The sequence below is a fragment of the Carcharodon carcharias genome, chromosome 8 (assembly GCF_017639515.1).
Source record: "Carcharodon carcharias isolate sCarCar2 chromosome 8, sCarCar2.pri, whole genome shotgun sequence".
Classification (NCBI taxonomy): Eukaryota; Metazoa; Chordata; class Chondrichthyes; order Lamniformes; family Lamnidae; genus Carcharodon; species Carcharodon carcharias.
In genome coordinates, this window is record NC_054474.1 from 162,212,834 (window position 1) to 162,236,356 (window position 23,523).

Consider the following 23,523-nt stretch of genomic DNA (forward strand, 5'->3'; position numbering starts at 1 on the left):
GTTCAATTTTACAAGGGTATTAGAGTGGATTGATCAAGCTTTTTTTTTAATATAATTTCAGGAAAGCACTTGGGAGAAACATTTTTAAATATCACATTTGCAGATACATACTTCTATTTCTTCCTATTTGCTCTGCTATGCACTCGCTGACTGTGAGTGTTGGCAGGTGAGTTGTTTCTAGGCCTCTCCCAATGCCCATTTGACATTGGTTGCCAGGGAAATGTGTGTGAATATTGAATAGCAGAATAGCCTATTCCTGTTCCTCTAAATAGATGCTGGCAAACCTACTGTGTATTAGCATTTCCTGACGTGGGTGGGTAATAAATAATGAGCACTCATAGTGCAGACATGATACATGTTAATCTGAAGAACTCTGATTCCTCATGCACCTCATCCCAGGAATGCCTCTGCCCACCTCAGGCCCAAGAAAATGCTGCTCCTATATGCCAGATATTAAGAATCTAAAACAAAAACAGAATTACCTGGAAAAACGCAGCAGGTCTGGCAGCATTGGCGGAGAAGAAAAGAGTTGACGTTTTGAGTCCTCATGACCCTTCACCAGAACTGATTTTTCTTTACAAGGAGAGGGGTGAAATATAAGCTGGTTTAAGGTGGGCGGGTTGGGGGGGGGGTGTGGTTGTAGGGACAAACAAGCAGTGATAAGAGCAGATCATCAAAAGATGTCACAAACAAAAGAACACAGGTGTTGAAGTTGGTGATATTATCTAAACGAATGTGCTAATTAAGAATGGATGGTCGGGCACTCAAGGTATAGCTCTAGTGGGGGTGGGGGGGGCATAAAAGATTTAAAAATAATGGAAATAGGTGGGAAAAGAAAAATCTATATAAATTAATGGAAAAAAACAAAAGGAAGGGGGAAGAAACAGAAAGGGGGTGGGGATGGAGGAGGGAGCTCAAGACCTAAAGTTGTTGAATTCAATATTCAGTCTGGAATATCACCAACTTCAACACCTCTGTGTTCTGTTGTCTGTGACGTCTTTTGATGATCTGCTCCTATCACTGCTTGCTTGTCCCTACAACCATACCCCCCCTCCAGTTCTCTCCCCCCACCCAAATCCCCCCACCTTAAACCAGCTTATATTTCACCCCTCTCCTTGTAAAGAAAAATCAGTTCTGTTGAAGGGTCATGAGGACTCGAAACGTCAACTCTTTTCTTCTCTGCCGATGCTGCCAGACCTGCTGAGTTTTTCCAGGTAATTCTGTTTTTGTTTTGGACTTCCAGCATCCGCAGTTTTTTGTTTTTATATCTATTAAGAATCTAACTCTGCTTTTCTCTCTGCTTCAACTGTGTATCCTGTTCCAGCTCTCAGTTTGCCCTACTGCTGCGTTCCCTGAACACAGGTTGAAAAATACAAGGGGCACATGGTAGTCACTGAGGCTCACCTTGCTTGGGAAATCTAGAACATGGGGGTACAGCCTCAGATTATAAGAGTTTGGTCATTTAGGACTGAGTTAGGAGAAACTTCCTCATTCCCAATGGGTTGTGAATCTTTGGATACTCCGTTGTTGAATATATGTGAGGCTGAGATAGGCATTTTTGGTCTCCCTAGGAATCAAGCGATATGGGGAACAGGTGGGAAAGTGCAGTTGGGGCAGCCGTTATCTTATTGAATGACGAACTAGGCATGAGGCGCTGTATGGTTTACTCCTACCCCTATTTCTTATGCTCCCACTCCATGGGTTAATATACACGTGTGTGTGTGTTTATATATTATCTTGCATTTAAGGTGTCGTATTTTGTTACATATTCAAAAATCTGTGTTGCACTTTTTAAAAAAAAATCCGGTCATTTCATGGTGGTTTCAAAGAAACTTCCCAAACAACAGAAAATACCTTTTTTAATTGAACAGATGAGGCCAGTTACACATAAATCTATTACAGAACAATAAAACATAGTGTATAACATCGCACAGTAGCTCGTCCTTGCGTATCACTATCACCTCAATAGCAATGTGCAAGGCCACAGGAAGCTGGATAAATTCATTTTTAAAAATTCATGATTAATAAGCTGATATCAAAACAATCTTCCTGGAAGAAAAAGCTAACAATAAAAGACTCCAGTGTTCTCACTCAGTTATGAAAGTCATAATTAGGCTGCAAAATATTTTTTATTACTTCTGAACTTCTGGCAGCTGTTCATCCACTCTTTGCCTCTTTATAAAAAACATTTTAAAGATAGTTCTAAGATTTCTGTATTAAAAATGAAAATCATGACAAGGTTACCATTAATCCAAGATGTTTAATTATGTTATACATCTTTAACTGTAATTCTGTTCAGTCACTAATATGATGGAAAAGTCTGCTAAGTATAAAACATGTTTATCCATTTTACCTTTTCATTCACATTTGTGACCAGAGGAAATATCATTACTCATCATTACAATATTCAGCAATGAAAATTTGGTTACATTTATACACACACACTTTCATTTAGTTATATTTGAAGTCTGAAAATATCTTAATTTTTGAAGGCCAGACAAATCTTTGGCTTATCTTTTAGACTGGATACCAAGAATTTTGGAAGGGAGGAAAAAGTCAATATATGTATTATGAACATTGGGGAAAGAGCAGGGCTTCAGTACTATGCTTTTGGATTCTATTTCTTTCAAGTAAATGACAGGGTCGTTCGCTGCATTGGGCAGTATAAAAGCATCCTTTCCTCTGAAGAGTATTCACTATTATGTGTTGTGGCTGCTTTTTTAACAAGTCAAGCTGTTCGTTTATACACCAATTTTTTAAAACATCAACGGTAATGGACATTGAACTCTAGATACTTCTTTAAACAATGAGTAAATCATTCTTCTGACACAGTTTCTTCTATCCATTTCAAGTATAATGGGTTGCCTTGGTCAACTGAGAGGCTTATAACCTCAGGAATTTCAAATGGATGAACTGATCTGGGGGAGGGGGGGAAAAAGAAAGCAAATTTTAGGGCATAGATTTTTACCGGCTTTTTGGCAAAATTGATTTCAGAATTTTGTATGTTTATTTCAATCTCCGCAGTGACCCAGTATAATTCAGAACAAATAAATGAAACCAAAATATAAAGACTTATTAATCATCTTGACCACAATAATTGCCCCATGTAGGGTCTTTGATCTCATTCTTGCCCACCATAAGGGATAAAGAACAACAACATGTATTTATATAGTACCTTTAGTGTAATAAAGCATCCCAAGGCTTAGAAAGCAAAGCTTGACATCGAGCCACATATGGCAATATTAGGGCAGGTGACTAAAAGCTTGGTCCAAGAGGTAGGATTTAAGATGGGTCTTGATGGAGGAAAGAGGAGTGGAGACACAGAGGTTTAGGGAGGGAATTCCAGAGTTTTTAGGACTGAGGCAGCTGAAGGCACAACCGCCAATAGCACAGCAGCAAAAATCAGGGATGCTCTGGAAGCCAAAATTAGAGGCGCACTGATCTTGGGAGGGTTTCGGGCTGGAGGAGATTAGAGATAGCAATGGGAAAGGCCATGGAGGGGTTTGAAAACAAGGATGTGAATTTTAAAATCGAGGTGATGGTTTGACCGGGAACCATAGCAGGTCAGCAAGAATGGGTGATGGGTAAAACGGGATTGGACGCAAGTAAGGACATGGGGCAGCAGAGTTTTGGACGACCTGATGATTAGGGAGGGTAGAATACAGGAGATAAAAGCAAAAAACTGCGGATGCTGGAAATCCAAAAGAAAAATAAAAATACCTGGAAAAACTCAGCAGGTCTGGCAGCATCTGCGGAGTGGGACACAGTTAACGTTTCGAGTCCATATGACTCTTCAACAGAACTAAGTAAAAATAGAGAAGAAGTGAAATATAAGCTGGCTAGTCTACCCCCCAAACCAGCTTATATTTCACCTCTTTTCTATTTTTACTTTGTTATGTTGAAGAGTCATACAGATTCGAGACGTTAACTGTGTCCCTCTCCGCAGATGCTGCCAGACCTGCTGAGTTTTTCCAGGTATTTTTATTTTTGTTTTAGAATACAGGAGGCTAGTCAGGATGCATTGGAATCGTCTAGTCTAGATGTAACAAGGCATGAGCGAGGGTTTCAGCAGCTGATGGGCTGAAACAGGAGCCGAGTCAAGCAATGTTACAAAGGCGGAAATGAATGGTCTCAGCGGTGATGCAGATGCCTGATAGGAGAATCACAGTCAAAAAGTGGGTAAGGTTTGGGTCCTGAAGTTCTTTGTAACTGATTGAAGTGATTCAGAAAGCCAACCTCTGGTAGGATCATTTGCTTCCATATTTTGTTCTATTCGAAGCATGTTAAGCTGGGTAACTCCCCTGACTGAGGCAACTGAGTACAAGCTACAGTAACCCTAAGGCTCCAGCTCACAGCACTGCTGACAATATAACACAATAGTGCCCATCCCACTGGCATGTTTCTATGGAGGATTCTATGGGTGCATGGAAATCAAATTAGTTGTTTATGAACTGCTCCAGAATGGATTCATGAAGCACTTAAAGATTTATGTACATTATGAATAAGACGTACATGCAGGTTTTTTTTTGGTTTGCATTCAAAGTTGGCACCTTATAGTTGGAAATGAAGGAGTCTTCTCACCTGCGGGTGAATATAGTTTCACAATAAAGGTTCACCTCAGTTGGTGCATATTCCTAAAGCATCAACAAAACATGTGCCTTTCACAGGGACAAGATACTAAAGATTATGCCAGATCCTTTCTCGCTGTTGCGCACTTTAATGTCCTTAAATGTCATCTCTTCAAGATCAACCTCATGTAAATTATTTTTGAATTGATGGTCTATTATCTAGAAGAAAGCAGTCTGGAGTTCATCTAATGACCAGTGGTTCCTTCAGTGTTTGGATGTAGCTTACGTGTAGAATCTAGAACCTATATTTACATTTTTTGGTCTTCACCTAAATTCAAATTTTGGTGTTGCAATGATGTTGCTTCTACTTTCCTTATAATGCACATTGAAAGTGACAGCAAGATAATGCTTTCATTCTCTTTAATTAGTTAAGTGCCTGTATATAAAAGTTTGGCACCATTCCCTCCTGGCTGGATTGCATGGAATAAAATGGCCTGATTCTCAGCCAGATTCCTAGTACAGAATGACTTTTGGAGTAAAATTACAACCTTGCGGAATGCAGTATCAGTAAAGCTCCTTTCACACCCTCAGGACATCCTGAAACACTTTAGGGAAACACAGCTGCTAGTTTGTGTAAATGAAGGCCCCATCAACAGCAATAAGATAACTGACCATATTGTCTGTTTTAGTGAGGTTGCTTAAGGATAATAGTAATTTGTGATGTGTGATGATCCATGCACACGTAAATTGCAGCTTTGTGCTGTATTTCAGCATCTGGATCAACATCGGTAAACAAAATCTATTTCCAACTAAATGCTGATCTTATTGCAAAAAGCTGATGGAAATGGGAACAGCAGCAGGGCACAGTCACTGGGAGAGGAAGGGTGTGGTGGTTGCTGAAAATTGTGCTAATTTCTTTGTATGTTCATTTTGATATATGTCCAGGGGATTGGTACATATTTAAAAGAGACTGAAAAAGATAAGAGAAAGAAATATTGCTGAAAGAGGAATTATTTCCCCTTTCTGAGGAAAAAGAAAATTAATTCACGTCAACTGCGGATTCAATATTAAAGTTTCCTTCTCAATAACTCTTTTTTTCCATCTCTACATGTAACATCCAATTGAGTGAATGACAAACAAGACTGTCCACAAGACTGATTCATCATGACATTAAAGTATGGACAGGTGGTAAAGTACAGTGTGGTACATGATGGTTCATTTTGCCAACAAGATAATGAAAGCTTCAGCAATGGAAGCACAACCAATTAGATTTTAATTAATATTCTGGAGTTCTTGCTCGATTACCTTTGGGGGTCAGTTCAAAATTTTGAGTAGTAGTCTCTCAGGATATTAAGTGGGTTAAAGTTCCAGATGAGATAGAGAGTACATGGTTTGTAGAAGGAATGAGTTTGAGGGGGGCTGAATGGTTTTTTACATTCTCTTTGAAATCTTATATTCTTAAAAGATGGGAAAAAAAGAACCTGTAACTGATGAGGTAAATCGTGCCACTGCCACCCATGGTTAATGAGTTGACTCACCTGATAAATTCTGTCAGTTTGTTCATTTTTGAGCTTTTTGTTTTTATCACCTACAGAAATATAGAAAATTATCTATTAATCTTCATATGCAACTAATTACATTCTAACCTGGATATCTGTTTCCCTAATCTGGAATTCTAAGAGGCTGCCATCAATGCCATTTAATAGTTGTCTAAAAGATTAGTCTGGTGCAGTCATCTTTTGCTTAAAAGGAGTTCTCTTCCCCTACAGGGGAAGTCTACGCATAGTACACTGCTGCCCTCCGGAAAGGATGCCTTGGGGTGCCAAACCAAGCAACCCTTCCCATATCATCACGCGGATGCAGCTACACTTAATCATCAAAGAGGGTTCCTGTGCTTTATTATTCCATTGCATGCCTGCAGCCTCCATCTCCTCTCTCCCCATGTACTTAACCATTCATTGTTTTTTTTTTGTCAGACACACTTTTTTTCCCTGTACCGCCTTTCATAAAGGCTGAAAAGGATTTTTAAAATCTTCTAAGTAGCTTTGTCCCATTAATCTTGATGCAATGCCCTTGAAAAGACTGAGATATACAATTTCCATATCTCTTGGTGAGCTCCTGCCGGCAGGTCCAATCCAGGACAGAACTGTATACAGAGGTGATGAGGACTAAAACCTGAAGGTCTGCTGGGGACCGCTTTCCTAAGTAGGGTAAATGAAAAGCCACTAGTGTTGCAGTCCAAATGCCTGAGCACCAAGGTCAGAAGATAAATCCCCCACCACCTAAAGCACAGGTGGTACAATATCTGTCAGTCAGTCACGTGGCCATTCCAAGACAGGAAACATCACAGGCGACATGGATAACCAGGGAGTGAAACGAAGGCCAGCATTCCGAAAATTCTTTTCATACTTTGAACAACCTTCAGCCATGCAGTAACTCACCAACAGAACTTCGGTGGTTTCTGTTATTTCACCGTCCCAGTTGTACCTGGATATAAAATGGAAAGAAACACAATGGTCAGAGTTATGCTGCAATTCTGGAGTTGCTCCATCTGTTAGTCTCGTATAGGGTGTAAAGGATAAGCTTAAAAACTGCACGTATGGCTTTCAAGTACCATTGAGTTTGGTTGTTCCACTATTGTAAATGCTCAGTGCAATTGTAACGGCCACTCCCTATATCGTTCACACATTACATGTCGACTAAAATTAATGCAAGCAGCTTGCTCTCTCCTTACTGATTTTGGGTGTTGAAAATATTTTGAAGGGTTACGTGTTTTGTCCAACAGACATAGTTACATAACATATTCGTTACATACGAGGGCAATTCTTCTTTATCAGATTGCTCACTTGTGTGTGGAGCCTTCCCCACTGGGATTTCCAAAAGGAAAATTCCTGGAGCTCTTAAGACCAAGCAGAAAATTGCAGGGGTTGGGTGACTAAACACCAGACTATAGAGAAAGGTTTTAGGAGACTTTAGTAAGCAGAAGGAGCCAGTAGAATTGAATGTTTAGAATTTCAGAAGACAGTGGCATGGTGACTGATAGATCAACTTCTAAAGTGGAAGGATTGGGAAGTAAACAGTAATCCAGTGTGACAGAAGCATAGGATGCTTCCAGAAGGTCGAGGATGAGGCTATTGGTCAACTCACTGGGACACGGAGTGCCAGTGGAACTTGGCAAGGATAGTTTACAAGATGGGAAGGCATGCAGGTTGTGGAGCTTTAAATTTCAAGTTTGTGAAGGTCCAAAGGCGATGAATGTGTGGATTAAGGTTCCTGCAGCAGTGACAATGCTCAGCAGGTGAAAGTGGTCTTGCCAATTGATTGGATACGGAGCAAGAATTTCATGTTGAACAAAATGCTGAGGTTGCAGACCTCCGGATTTAGCACGTGAGGGCCACTGGATAGGTTGACGAGTTAAGGCTAGAGATGTGAAGACATTTGCAGTAACAAAAAAAGATTGCATTTAGTTTGTTGTTGTTGAGCGAAGGATATTTCGACTCTTCTTGGGCTTTATATTGTGTAAGGCGGTTGGCAAATCCAGCAATAGTTATAGAGTTGATGAAGAAACGATATAAATACAGGTAATTGCCAGTTTTCATTGAGAAATAAACTCTGTGTCTGCAGGTGTTGCTGTTGGGTAATTTATTAATAGGAAAGGGCCAAAGTGTCATCAAAAATATTGTGCTTACTGGAAACCACTACCGCTCCTTCAGCAAAGGCGCTACAGGCAGAAAGAGGACCACAATGGGCCACCATCATAGTCACATTGATGACTTTCTCCAGAGTTCTACCAGCAGGGTGGGAAACTGGACTGAAGGAACAAACAGGGAGTGGAGGGAGCCAAGTCTGTCAATGAATGGTTATGACATGCTCAAGGGCTTTGGAATGGAAAAGCTAAATGAGAGATTGAACAGTACTTGCAAAAAATAGGGCGGGTGGGGGGGGCGTAAAAGATTGGTTCATATAATTTCTTTCTTCTTTCTGACATATTCAACTTGAGCTAAAAATGGGACTACACCTGAATCTCGGTGTATGAATTCAGTCTATAGCTATAGCTATTCAAAACACAATCCAAAAATGTAGTTTCACAAATTTCTCCCAGCCAACTATTCCCCTTAGATATGCTAAAAGTTGTCCCGATCTATTGCTACTAAATTTGTATTAAGTACTCTTTATGAAGCCAGAATTCTACAGTATACAGCATGCAAAAATCTTAGCAAGATTAAAAGCAGCATGGAAGCAAATTTAGTGACAAAATTATTTAAGTCATTGATTCATAAGAAGGTCACTCATACCATTGGGCCCGTTCATTTTGTTAGCCATGTTAGTTCTAAATTTTAATCCCAATTCCAAGCCCCTTCCTTCATATTCATTTATACTCTTGCTTTCTAACTAACTATTTATCTCCCTTTTACACATCTCACTTGGTTCTGTAATTAATGCCCCTCAGCAGGACACATTCTCACAAACCTTTGTGTGAGAGTTTCTCTATGCCTTTACATGGCTGAATTTTAAGATGACACCCCTTGTTCTGGAACCAAGCACAGGTGTGAATTTTTGTGAATGGTTTGCTGACAGACTAAACCGTGAGAGAAAGTTTTTTTTTAATCGTTAACTTACATGGAAAACACCTTTGGTAAAATATTCACACAAGCAGCCAGCTTCTTCTCAATAATGGTCCTGAGGAAGGAAATCAAAAAAAAAAGTTCATTAGCAAACCAACTGAACCCACGCCTCTGTTTTAAGGTTTGAGATTGATTCTTACACATCATTTTATTATTTTTGTAGTTGTCCTTTCTCATCTTGAATGTGTCCCCAGAATCAAATATGCGCAATTCATCATGTTACTGTGGCAACTCGGATAGAGATAGTGACTCAAAACTCTACTTGCTATTCTCACACAATTTAACTATTACAATAGCAGTTTACCTGCATTATTTTTAAAAGTCTGCTCAACCTGAAGATTCTATCCCACCCTGGAGCATCAGCCAGTTTCTATCTTTCAGCAACTTAGAGTGAAAAGGAACCAAACATGCCAAACTATTTTACATCCTGACTGGTACAGAGAGAAAAGAGATTGCCTGGAGGGACGACTGAGAGAAAGGCGTCGCTGATATCACCGCACAATCTCTGCATCTGTGAGGCTGCACAGTAGTTTCCATTTCAAGGTGAAGAGGATAGATCTTGAAATCTACTGGTGGAATTCCTTCCAGGGCTGCAGCCAGAACACAAGTCTGCCAGTATGGCTGCATCTTGCAGCCTGGTCAAGGGAAGCCTACGTGTACCCACATTACCCAAAGGATCACAAAACCCCCTGAACTCAGAGAGCAAACTGACACACGAAAGTTTGGAACTGAGGAATCTGGATGTGGTGGAGTCAAGACGTCTCAATAAAGGGACGATTCTTGCTGGTAATTTATTCAAAGGAAAATATTGACACACATAACAGAAATGAAATTATAGAATAAATATTTTGCAGATAGAACCCTCCTAATATTGGAACTCGGTAATAATATTTCTCTGTAATGTTAACATATTAAAATAATAATATTTAATAAAGCATGTAGTTTAAGGGGGAATAATTTAATTTAGCCTCTGCAATTGTTACTTCTTCCCAAGTCATGGGAATGAGAAAAATGCTGCATATCATAAATTAACAATGTTTCCTCACATGCTTCCCCTTAAATGTATCAGTACTATTTGCTTTAACCATTTCCTGTAGTGGTGGGTTCCACAATCGTGCCACTCTTCAGGTAAAGAGGTTTTCCTGAATTCCCTGTTTGATTTCTTGATTATCTTATAGTGATGGCCTCTAGTTATGCCCTTCCCCACTGCCACCTCCCCACCCCCACCCCACAAGAGGAAACATTCTCTTCATATTCACTCTATCAAAACCCTTCATAATTTTAAATACCTCTATTAGGTCACTCCTCAGCCTTCTTTTCTCATGAGAAAAGAGACCCAGTCCGTCAACCCTTTCTGGATTTGCATACCCACAAATTCTGGTATCATCCTTGCAAATCTCTGCACCCCCTCCAGTGCATCCTTATCCGTTTTATAATATGGTGATCAGAACTGCACACAGTACTCTAACATGTGATCTAACCAAGATTCGATACAGGTTTAACACAACTTCCCTAAATTTCAATTCAATTGCTCTAGAAATAAAGCTTCGTGCTTGGTTTACTTTTTTATGGTTTCGCTAACCTGTGGCATAACTTTTAGTGATTAGTATTTGCACTCCGAGACTCCTTTTTTTCTCTATCCCACCTAGACTTGCACCTTCCAAATATTAAGTGACCTCTCTATTCTTCCTTCCAAAAGATGTGATTAAGAGGGAGAGAAAAAAGACAAAGAAAAGGTTATAAAATAATGATTTTTCTCAAGTCTACAACAACAATTAAAAGCTGAAGGATTGATAGTCCAAACTTAGTAAAAGTTAATCTAAAGTTAAATAAAATAAGAGATTGTTTAGCAGTAATTAAGACTTATCACACCATTAGAAAGTGTACTTAATACTGAAATGGATATGCCCTAACTATCAGTGATGAGTTTGTCCCTGGCTACAAGTTAAGTGCAAGAACTGCACACTGTTCAGTACATTTCAATGATGAATTAGACAGCAAGATGCTGTTCTGTGCAGTTTATGGAGGAAGGATGCACCTTGGACAGCGACTTCTGGATTTTCACCTTTAACTGCATGTATGAGCTCACCTGAAGTTGTCGTCCAATTTGTGCATAAAAATCTCTGAGCGTCATTAGGCTCGCTGTTATTTGATAGTAAATTCTGGCCATTCATTATTTAAAAGCTACATGAAACTAACATGGGTGTAATTCTAGTAACTCATTCAAAAACAAAACAAAGTGATCAGTGAACCAGCTGTACATGTAACTGATTTCTTTGGGTCAGTGGAGTCTTAAAAAGTGATCAAGATATTTAAAACTAGGGAGTGTTCACTTTCAAAGCGAAGAATTATTATTCAGCTAGTAATTCTAGCTAACTATGGAGTCAACAGATTTTTCAGAATAACCTTACCCATCATCTGTTTAGGGTATGTCTTTATAATGTGTGTGTGGTCCAAAATGATCATCTTTTTGTTGCCAACTCATAAATAAAATATCTGCTTCTTCACTCCTGACTTTAACAGACAGAATGGGAACACCACCGCCAGCAAGTTCACCTCCAAGCGACACACCATCCTGATTTGGAACTATATCACTGTTCCGTCTCTATCGCTGGGTCAAAATCGTGGAACCCCCTTCCTAATAGCACTGTGGGTGTATGTACACCACATGGACTGCAGCAATTCAAGAAGTTGTGCAGGGCACAATTTCAAAATTTGCGGATGACAAAAAATTTGGAAGTATTGTGAGCTGGGAGGAGGATAGTGATAGACTAGATAGATAAAGCAGGCTGGTGGAATGGGCAGACACATGAAAGATGACATTTAATGTAGAGAAGTACATACAAAGTGAGACATTTTGGTAGGAAGAATGAAGACAGGCGATGTTATATTAAAATAAAGGATACAATTCTAAAGAGAATGCAGGAGCAGAGGATCTGGGGTATATACGCAAAAGTTGTTGAAGGTGGCGCTGCAGGTTGAGAAAATGGTTAGTAAGGCATTAGGGCTCCTGTGCTCTTTAATTGGGGCATTAAAGGACAAAAGCAAGAGAGTTATGGTGACTTCATAAAACACTGGTTCAGCCAATTCTGGGCACCACACTTTAGGAAGGTTATGAAGGCATTAGAAGGGGTGCAGGAAAGGTTTACTGGGAGGACTCTAAGGATGAGGCACTTCAGTTTTGTGGATAGATTGGATAAGCTGGGGCTGTTCTCCTTAGAGAAGAGGAGGTTTGACAGAAGTATTCAAAATCATCAGGGGTCTGCACAGAGAAAATAGGGAGGAAGTGTTTCCATTAACAGAAGGGGCAAGAACCAAGTGTATCCTGATTTAAGGTGAGTAGCAAAAGAACAATGGCAACATGAGGAAAAACCTTTACGCAGCCAGTAGTTAGAATCTGAAAAGCACTGCCTCAAAGTATGGTGGAGGCAGATTCAATCATAGCGTTCTCATAGGAATTGGATAATTATCTGCATAGAAAACATTGGAAGAGCAAAGGTGAAAAGACAGGGGAGTAGGACAAGCTGAGTTACACTTACAGAGAGCCAGCATAGACATGACAGGCTGAATGGTATCCTTTTGTGCTGTGATTATTCTATGATTCTATGACCATGGCTACCGAACCCTGGGCAGGTAAAGCACATACTTATACACAACTCCTCACTAAAGTCTTCATGTGACCTCTGTTGCCTGCGTATTCTATGTTTAGTTGTGTTTATTTTATACCTGATCATGAATTAGATTTTTTCACTGTTTATTTAATTCACCAGTTACTTCCCTCACTAAAACCGTTTGGTACAGATGGAGACCTAGGGTGCAATTGTCCTAGATTTGCACTAAGTGCAGTAGCGGTGGGTAAAATGACATTTTACTCACTGGCCACGACGGTAGGTTTTCACACCATATCATCCTAAACCCACCACATTAATTATACATTCCTGGGAAACACGCCGTTTCGATGGCAGACGGACTCTCATTCACCCACCATGCCATGACCTTACTGCTTCATCACGCCAGGCACATGCCAGTGCTTCCAGCCCAGGACTGCAGCAAGGAAGACATGGTACCAAAAGGCAAGATGACTGCAACCCTCAAGCGCCTTTTGAAAGCTCTGGAGACTCACTGTGATGTCCTCTGCCCCACGCTCTGGCCACAGGAGGGGTAACAACATTACCACTCCAGCTTGGTAAGTGATGGCAGTGGTGATCAGTGCCAATGCTGCACAGAAGAGGTTAGCCAATCCAATGCAGATAGAGGACGAGTGATCTCATCCACGCAGCCAGGGTAAGGCAACCATCTTATCACTCAAAACTCACACACTCAAGCCCATCACACATCCACTGGCATCTCACTCACTGCCAGCTCAAGGGACACCACCCATTCTCTCACATGTCCATCTGGCCTCATCTCTGGAGACTGCCTCCTCAGCCCTCACTATCCTGAGGCCACTTGCACAGATCAACATGTGACACACACACACACACGCACGCACGCGCGCGCACGCACGCACACACACACACACACACCCCCCCCCCCCCCCCCCCCCCCCCCACCCACCCCCGGGATACCCTCCTTCCCATTGCAGCTCTCGTCCTGCAGCCTCTTCCCTTGCTTGAGGCCATTTCTCCCCCTTCCTCAAGCAAGATCTTGCCCTGCAGCCATTGAAAAGCCACCCACATATGGCTGATCTGGTAGGTAGAGACCTACCTGTGAACCCCCCTAGAAGTGATGTGGTGCTGTCTGTGAAGCCTGGCGCTGATGACTGTGAGTGCTGTCTGAAGCAAGGTAGGCAAACACACCTTGAAGTCCTGAGCAAAGTGCAGCCCACCAGGTGCACATCACTTATGTGCCGTTGTGAAACACGTCGGCATGTTTTCCCGCCGTGGGCAGACGATCCAGTCGGGGTGGGGGGGGGGGGGGGGTAGGGAATGAATCTGGCAGGCTGGCCTCACAATGAAACACTGATGTATTACAATCAGGTTTCCAGCATCCAATGGCGGGGTCAACATGTCAACATCCACCCATTGGTGGGCTGAGTGGACGATTGCAAACTGGTTTCACTCCACCGTGAAAGCGATCGCACATATTGTCCGCTTACGTCACCGAACACACCTGACACCGGAAAATCCTAACCCTAGAGTCAACTTTAGAGTTCGATTGGCTGTGTGAAGATTGTGATCGGACTAACAATGAAAACTAAACACCTTCTCCCATTGGAAAAAGGCAGTTGCGTAATTAATAAGGCTCAAGTCACAAAAGGTAAACTAGATCAGTTCAGCCATAGCATGATTTACAGGCTTATCCTCAAACATTGTGAGGCAGGGTGCAACCAGCAAGATGACTTGCTTCAGCAGCGCTCACTCTGCTGAACGCGCTGACACGGCCTTTTGTTTAACGATTACAGCACACTGTGTTCCCTCAGTAAGAAAAGTCAGAGATTGATGTAGCCACTTCAAGAATGTGACTGGCTTGTTGTTTGAGATGTAATTAGGTCACTCTTCTCTTGGGTGCTGCATGTGCTGGAACATCAGGTGAGGGCGGAATGAGTGAGGCTTGGTTGTCAAGAAGCCTGTCAATACTCATTGTTGAGACTTTCCAGAATGGTTACCAGCGTGAGTGAGGTAGGGAGCACATGGTGTCACAGTCCAACATCACCGACTTACAGGAATGGGCAGCAAAATTAAGAAAACGTGAATGTTTTTTTTTAAACCTATTGAAACTCCAGAAAAAGCAAATTCAGAGAGTTTAAAATAGCTTTGTTCTATTCCAAGAATCATTCTGAACATTTATATGGGGGGTCAACATTAGAAATTCCAATCCTTTTCCACTCCAACCGAACCCTTGAAAACACTGCTGCAGAACACAACTAAAACTTTATAATCATTGAATCTAGAAAATGATTTTAAAGCATTATTTCCTGTTTAGCTTCCCTTAGCTTACTTATCTGTGGGAAAATGTTTGTTAAATAACATAAGCTGCTAGTGTTCCAGGTTTATTATAAAATACATCAGGAAGACTACAAAAATAAAGCTGTATTCAATAAGGTTTTAAAACCATAATTCCGAAATGATTGTATTACAGTGTGATTCATGTGGCATATTTTGGGGTAATGGAAAACCATGGTTTTACCAGAATTGATTGAAACAGGACGGGAATTATACAAAGGATAACAGAAAGGCATTTTGGATGTTGTAGGGTTCCTAACCAATATGTTAATCATTCTTTTCTATTTATTCTTAATGGCAGGCTTGTGTATTTCCAGAATAGATTGCTGTTAATCTGGTAGTTTCACTTTGGTGAGTAATACACTTTAATGGTCCACCTGAAGTGAATTCAGGTATTGAATTGGAACACGATGCTAATAACCAAATGACTTCTCTTATACCTTGCGATGACCTTGCCAACTTGTTCATTAGGGCAGCTGACGAAAACTACAGAGTGGGTTCCAGAAATATAGCTCCCTGTAACTGCCGAGTGCAAATACACAGCAATGTTCTTCAGCCCTGGATATAGTAACAAGGCCATGATCAGAGCCTAAGGACCAAGGAAAGCAGAAAAGCAATAGTTAGTTAATTGTCTATGCTTCAAGCAGTTATGAGAGTGATACTGTCAGGTTAACAGGCAGCACTGAAGACTTTCGATCTCGCCCTGCAATAAAAGACAAGCTCAAACAATGTATTCCAAGTCTGTCGACCATCCACCAGTTTTTTTTTTGTTGTCTCTTCCCCCAACCTAAAGTTGCTGCTAACCTCACAATCATAGGGAAACCCCCGAGAATGAATTCTAGATTAACAGGTCAGTTGGTTCAACGGGTAATAGAAGTAGGTTCTGACCTGAAATTACGTTCTGATTTTGGTAAACTAACTAGTGACAGAGCCAGCGGCACCTTTATAATTAGTTAAAACTTCAAAACAATAGTGTCCCATGATTGTCTCTTGGTAAAAATGTTTTTTAAAAAAATGTAACGAGAAATGATCACCCCCCTGAGCCTGTCGCTTTCCATAGCTTTTGTTTCAAATGTTGTCTTTGGCACTGCCAAATGCTTTAAATATCAACATTCAGCCAAGTTTCTCCCTTCCTTCCCCCATGAGTAAAGCAAGCAAAACTCCAGGATGTCTATTTAATGTTATGCTTTACATCATTTGTTATTAGTACAGATGATTTGGCATAGTGTGATGTCTACTTGCTGTGTACAGTACAATTTATCACCCACATTTGAACAAGTTCCAGGGGCAGTGAAATGATCAAGTCAGAATTTGCAGGTGTAATAACAGGAAGGCTGTCGGTACTCACTGTTATTACTGACAGCAACACTGGCATCTGCATATACACATTTCAATGCAGATTTCTGGAAGTTACTGTCATTATTTGAATGGTGAATGGTGAACAACATTCCTTTGCAAAAACAGAATTACCTGGAAAAACTCAGCAGGTCTGGCAGCATCGGCGGAGAAGAAAAGAGTTGACGTTTCGAGTCCTCATGACTCGAAACGTCAACTCTTTTCTTCTCCGCCGATGCTGCCAGACCTGCTGAGTTTTTCCAGGTAATTCTGTTTTTGTTTTGGATTTCCAGCATCCGCAGTTTTTTTGTTTTTATTTTTTTGTTTTTAACATTCCTTTGCCACTGACTGCAAAACTCAGTCTGATGTTCCTGAGCGGATTTGAATGATGAGAAATCAATTGCCAACAATGTAACACCGACCTTACTCCATAATCAGGAACCATCATGTTTTCAGCAGCACTTGATCACTTACATCTATACTTTTAATTCAGTCCAATTCTGAGACAAATATTCATTCTGTCGTGTTTTTCTTTATTGATTGATTGCGTTTTTTTGCCCTTAAGTTCCAAATATCAATATAACTGTGGCAGAAATAAAATTTCTTCCAATCTCAGCTCAATTGATACTTAATAATCATCGACTTATGCAGTTCAGATCTTGCAGTATAAATTAAATAGCCTGCTTTGATCTGCGTTACCTATTCCTCTGATTGTGTAAAGCAACAGCAGATATCTGTCTGAGCCTGAGTTACTGGTGATTATAAAGCCAGAACTTGAGGGCCCAAAAGAGAGACCTTCCTGTGATTTCTTGGTTGCAGTGCTATTGATCTTGGTTCTGCTGCATAAATATGCGTAGTTTTAAGCTAATGAGTGACAGGCATAGCTTTTGTCAGTGATTTAAATATCTTTACTTCCTCTTCACTTGAAGGAAAGGAGATTAATCACATGATGTATGTGGGCCACTGTCAGCTTAAATGAATAAACAGATGACACAGAAGTGAGAGTCAACACTAAGCTACATTGGAGTCTCCGACTTACCGATGCTGCATAAAACAGTCTTTTATTTTAGTTACTGAGGATAAGAATGGGTTATAATATGTTCACAAGGCATAACAATATTAACAAACTTCGATCATACATGGGCAATTTTAACAAAGGTTTGCCACTTTATTTCTAAAGAGTTCACGACAAAGTGCTCAAGTTGAGGCAGGTAAGTAAATAAGTCAAAGTACAGAGATTGCCAGGAAAAGCACAGCATGTACTATGGTAAGCATTTAATTTAAATACAGTACTAACGTACCTTGACAAAAACAGAAACAGAAATACCTGGAAAAACTCAGCAGGTCTGGCAGCATCGGCGGAGGAGAGCACAGTTGACGTTTCGAGTCCTCATGACCCTTCAACAGAACAATTCTCCTCCGCCGATGCTGCCAGACCTGCTGAGTTTTTCCAGGTATTTCTGTTTCTGTTTTTGATTTGGATTTCCAGCATCCGCAGTTTTTTGCTTTTATCTCTAATGTACCTTGATCTGTTCACTGAGGTATGTGAATCTAGCTCATTGACATGTGTTTGATGTTGCAGGTGAAGATGTGTATCTTCTGTATCCGTTGCTCCACCGTGCCTTCAGCTGTTCAGGCCCTAAACTCTGGCATTCTCCAACTAAACCTCTCGACTTTCCTCACCTTCATCAAGACATCCCTTAAAATCCATCACTTTGACCAGGCTTTCGATCATATGTTCTGGTGTCTCGATGTAGCTCCGTATCAAATTCCATCGGATAGAAGTGAAGAGCCTTGGAACGTTTTGCCGCTTTTAGAGGCACTATATAAAGGCAAGTTGGTGATGGTGATGTTAAATTGGGGCAATTTTATTTTGCTGCTGTGCGCTGACTTCGGCTACATTGCTATTGTGCAATCTACAGCATTCCCTGGCGTAAGCTGCCTGACCTGCATCGTTCTGGAAGCGGTGAAGAGAAATGTTGCTTGTGTTTGAAAGTCAGGCAAGGGGTTGGTAAGTTTAACGAACGTTCATGCCACGCAAGTGCCAGGCAGTGACCATCCGCAACAAGAGAGAGTCTAACCACATTCCCTTGCCAATTCCAAATCTCCCAACATCAACACCCTGGGAGTTAACATTGAAACTCAAACGGGCCAGCCACACGAATGCTTTGGCTACTAGAGCAGGTGAGATGATGGGTATTCTAAAGTATGACCCCACATCCTGTCTCACTAAAGCCTTTCCATCAGCTAAAAGGCAAGTGAGGAGTGCAATGGAATACTGAGATAAAAGCAAAATACTACGGATGCTGGAAATCTAGAACAAAAAAGCCTGGAAAAACTCCGCAGGTCTGACAGCATCTGCAGAGATGGATGCACTTGACATTTTGAGTCTGTATGACCCATCATCAGAACTAAAAAATATAGAAATGAGATGAAATATAAGCTGGTAGAGGGGGATGGGACAGGTAGAGCTCGATAGGGGGCCAGTGATAGGTGGAGGCCAAGAAGAGATTGCCAAAGATGTCAAAGGCAAAACGACAAAGGGATGTTGACGGTGGTGATATTATCTAAAGGATGTGCTATTGGGGAGATTAAGGGTAGCAAGCAGGACAAGCTAGTGGCAGATGGCCCTAGTGGGGGTGGGGGGGAAGGGATCGAAATGGGCTCAAAGGTGGAGATGAAACAGTAGATCAAAATAAAGTTAAAAATAGGTGGGAAAAGAAAAATATATTTGTTAAAAAATTATAAATTATTGAAAAAGGGGGGACCGGAAAGGGGGTGGGGATGGAGGAGAGAGTTCATGATCTGAAATTGTTGAACTGAATATTAAGTCGGGAAGAGTGTATAGTGCCTAGCCGGAAGATGAAGTGCTGTTCCTCCAGTTGGTGTTGAGCTTCACCGGAACATTGCAGCAGGCCAAGATCAGACATGTGGGCATGAGAGCAGGGTGGAGTGTTGAAATGGCAAGCGACAGGGAGGTCTGGGTCATGCTTGCGGACAGACCGAAGGTGTTCCGCAAAGCAGTCACCCAGTCTGCGTTTGGTCTCTCCAATGCAGAGAAGACCGCATTGGGAGCAGCGAACGCAGTAGACTAAATTGAAGGAAGTGCAAGTGAAGAGCTGCTTCACTTGAAAGGAGTGTTTGGGCCCTTGGACGGTGAGGAGGGAGGGGGGGGTGGGGGGTAAAGGGACAGATTTTGCACCTTCTGCAATTGCATGAGAAGGTGCCATGGGAGGGGGTTGAGGTGTAGGGGGTGATGTAGGAGTGGACCAGGGTGTCCCGGAGGGAACGATCCCTGCGGAAAGCCGCTGTTTGGTGGGGGGGGGGGGGGGTGAAGGGAAGATGTTGTTTGGTGGTAGCATCATGCTGGAGTTGGCGGAAATGGCGGAGGATGATCCTTTGATCGCGGAGGCTGGTGGGGTGATAAGTGAGGACAACGGGGACCCTATCATGTTTCTGGGAGGGAGAGGAAGGTGTGAGGGCGGATGCGCAGGAGATGGGCCGGACAAGGTTGAGGGCCCTGTCAACGACCATGGGTGGAAAACCTTGATCAAGGAAGAAGGAAGACATGTCAGAGGAACTGTTTTGGAAAGTGGCATCATCAGAACAGATGCGACGGAGGCAAAGGAACTGAGAGAATGGGATGGAGTCCTTACAGGAAGCGGGGTGTGAGGAGCTGTAGTCAAGGTAGCTGTGGGAGTCGGTAGGCTTGTAATGGATATTGGTGGACAGTCTAACACCAGAAATTGAGACTGAGAGGTCAAGGAAGGGAAGGGAAGTGTATTAATTTTGCTTCCAATTTCCACCCCTCCCATCATTTTCACGTGGTCCATCACTGACACTTTCCACCTCCTTTCCGATCCCCCTTTTTCTAATAATTTATAATTTTTTTACAAATATATTTTTCTTTTCCCGCCTATTTTTAAATTTATTTCGCTCCACCTTTTAGCCCATTTCGATCCCTTCCCCCCACCCCACCCCAACTAGGGCCATCTGCCACTAGCTTGCTAGCCTTAATGTCCCCATTAGCACATCCTTTAGATATTTTAACCACCATCAACACCCCTTTGTCCTTTTGTCTGTGACATCTTTGGCAGTCTCTTCTTGGCTTCCACCTATCACTGGCCCCCTATCGAACTCTACCCCCCCCCCCCAGCTTATATTTCATCTCATTTCTTTATTTTTTAGTTCTGATGATGGGTCATACAGACTCGAAATGTCAACTGTATCCCTCTCCGCAGATGCTGTCAGACCTGCAGAGTTTTTCCAGGTATTTTTGTTTTTGTGCAATGGAATACTCTCCACTTATGTGGGTGGGTGCAGCTCCAACAACTCAAGAAGCTTGATCCCATCCAGAATAAAGCAATTCATTTGATCAGCACCATATCCACTGACTTAAACATCTACTCCCTCCACCTCGTACTTTATGGCCACTGTACACTACAAGATGCACTACAGCAATTCACCAAGCCTCCTTCAACAGCACCACCTATCACCTGGCAGGACAAGCACAGCAGGTGCAAGAACACTACCGCTTCCAATCTTCCCTTCGCACTCCACAATGATTTGGAAATATATTGCCCTTCCTTCATTGCCACTGAGTTCAAAGGCCTGAAACTCTCAACTTGAAAGGTTATTGAGGGTGGGCAGGAATGTGGGTTTGAGGTTACATTCAGATCAGCCACGATCTTATTGAATGGCAGAGCAGGCTTGAGGGGCCGGGGGGCCTACTCCTGTTCCTAATTCGTATGTTTGTACGTTACTTAGCCGTTGTGTGGGGGAAACCTTCACTTCATAGACAGCAGTGTTTCAAGAATGCCCACCTCAAGGACAACTTGGGATGGACAATAAAGGCCAGGAGCACATTTTAGAAAAGGAAAGTATCCCAGTGACTTGAAGCAATATGCCTGCAGGCTGCAAGTCAATCACTCCACAACTATTTCTGGACGGGTCTCTGTCTGCCAGCTCTCTTTATACTATCCAAATTAGTTCTAAGTTTACTTTCCCACGGCAGCCTCAGTCTTTCCTTTCAAACATAAAAACAAAAAACTGCGGATGCCGGAAAGACCTGCTGAGTTTTTCCAGGTATTTCTGTTTTTGTTTTGGCTTTCCTTTCAAATCCTTGACATGGTGTCACTCCATCACTTAGCACACAGCACCTCACCCAGTGGTGGGCAACCTAGGCTAGTGAGTGGGCCACATAAGTGGCCGCCACCTCCCCCCGCACTTCACCTCAGTGGGCTGCAAGATTGAAATTGGACGTGTGCCTTAACCATGAGCCCATGAATAAGAATTTGCGGGTTGTGCCGGTTGATCGGTAGCAGCGCTTTGATTGGACTCAGAGGGAGCGCACTGCTCTCAGTCACTGTTGTGCGCAGTCAGCACAGACCTCGCTTCACATGCCTTTGCCTTGCGTGCATTTCACTTTAGTAATACTGGTAGGAAAAAAACTACGTAGACAGAAACCAGTGGAATCTGGCAGCCCAGTGTGTGGGCAAGGGTCAACAAAATGTCTCTTGGGCCGCACTCAGAACCTTGACTGCCCACCACTGACCCTAGCCTGGCTTTTCCACCCCCACCATTCCTTTAACTTTGGTGTGGTCCTGCACCATGGGGCTTGGCTGGGTTTTTTTTTCCCATTTAGAGCAGAGGTAAAGTCTTTATTAAGCGTTAAAAGGATTTTCAAAGCCACTGCTAAAATTTTCTTGCGGCAGGCAATTCCAAAGCTATTTTGCTTTCTTCAATTTTGTTTCAAATGAGTTATGTTAGACAGGGTCAAAAATAGCAACCGCATAAATGTTACTAGCAGCTTATGTCGACAGCTGCAACTCACCAAGAGGAGTGCGCCGAATCGTGGGCGCAGGGAGCTTTGTAAACGCTGCATCCACCAGCCCAATAGACACGCTCGCAGTGGAAAAGGCACCGAATCATTCACCGCTGCTCTTGTGGGACATAATGGTTTTGGTAACAGAGCGAGGGAGCCAGACAGCCCCAGTCAGTGCCACACTCTTAACATCTGCTATGTGGCTCCTCTTCTTTCTCTCTGTCTGTCTGTTCCCTCACTCAAGTCCCTCTTGTCTTCTGTCTCCTTCACTCCAACTCCTGCCTTCAAACTCCAGTCACTCTGTTCTCTACCTGCTCACTCTTGTCCTCTCGATTTGCATCAGTGTTTAGCCCCGCTTCAGTTCAGTTCCGGTTCTCTTGTTCTCGTTTGGTGTTCTCTCTCTCTCTCTCCTTTTCTGACAGTGACCTGCGATAAGATTATCCTTATCTCGCTGCCAATCGCAAGGCAGCCTCCGCTACTCAGCATTTCATACGCTCAGTGATTGGTCTGGTTAATATGGTACTTTCTGTGACTTGAGGTAGTCACGTTGAACTTTTACACTACAGACCGAGCGAGTAACGAAGTGGGACCCATTCTGGTTCAATTATAATGTTGCTTTACCACGGTGGAAGTTCACATTGCTTCATATTTTACATGGCTTGCCATTAGTCTCATTATTTTATGCACATAGCCAACTCCCAACATGCCCTTAAAAATGGCAGACCTGACAGTAATTTAACTGGTAAAGTATGTCTCATGATGTGTTAGGAATAAAATCCATTCCCTTCTAAAGACCTGGGAGAGCAGACTGCAATTCATTAACAACAACGTGCATTTATATAGCGCCTTTAATACAGCAAAATGTGCCAGGGCACTTCACAGTGGTTTGTGTGAGGAAAATGGATGTGGAGAGATTTGAACTAAGCAATACAAATAACCTAACAAATTGGGAATGCAGTATAAAAAATAATGTTCCAGTTATTTGAGTTAAGTAACTTTGTACGAGGAGTAAACTGCTGTAAATAAAAATATAAAATTATTACAAGTTCAATGTTCATATACCTGTAGTATGTTTTTGTCTCAGGGTGAGCAGTATTATGTCAGTTGTTAGCATTGTTCTGAATTAGATGATTATGGGGATGAAATTGATCTTGACCAGTAGCACCGAATGGACAGTGGTTTGGACTTTTACATCTCGCCCAATTGTTCTTCATTGGGCTGTCCAA

The 23,523-nt window shown here is 42.0% G+C and overlaps 1 protein-coding gene across 1 annotated transcript; it reads right to left on the bottom strand.

The window, feature by feature from the left end:
* Nucleotides 1-1,842: 1,842 nt before the first annotated feature.
* zgc:63972 (protein CutA homolog) lies at nucleotides 1,843-22,756 on the bottom strand. Its single transcript, XM_041193814.1, has 6 exons — nucleotides 22,307-22,756; nucleotides 15,579-15,727; nucleotides 9,189-9,248; nucleotides 7,010-7,055; nucleotides 6,107-6,156; nucleotides 1,843-2,918 (listed from the first exon to the last, which is right to left on the bottom strand). The coding sequence occupies exons 1-6, from the start codon at nucleotides 22,355-22,357 to the stop codon at nucleotides 2,816-2,818; spliced, it is 459 nt and encodes a 152-aa protein (XP_041049748.1). The 5' UTR covers nucleotides 22,358-22,756; the 3' UTR covers nucleotides 1,843-2,815.
* Nucleotides 22,757-23,523: the final 767 nt, after the last annotated feature.

What these genes read in the sequence shown, in the direction of transcription:
- zgc:63972 (XM_041193814.1), bottom strand. Translation starts at nt 22,357, where the DNA reads ATGCAGCGTTTACAAAGCTCCCTGCGCCCACGATTCGGCGCACTCCTC. An exon ending in GATTCGGCGCACTCCTCTTG is followed by an intron (nt 15,728 to 22,306) that starts GTGAGTTGCAGC and finishes CTTGGTCCTTAG; the next exon opens with GCTCTGATCATGGCCTTGTT. An exon ending in AAACCACCGAAGTTCTGTTG is followed by an intron (nt 6,157 to 7,009) that starts GTGAGTTACTGC and finishes ATATTTCTGTAG; the next exon opens with GTGATAAAAACAAAAAGCTC.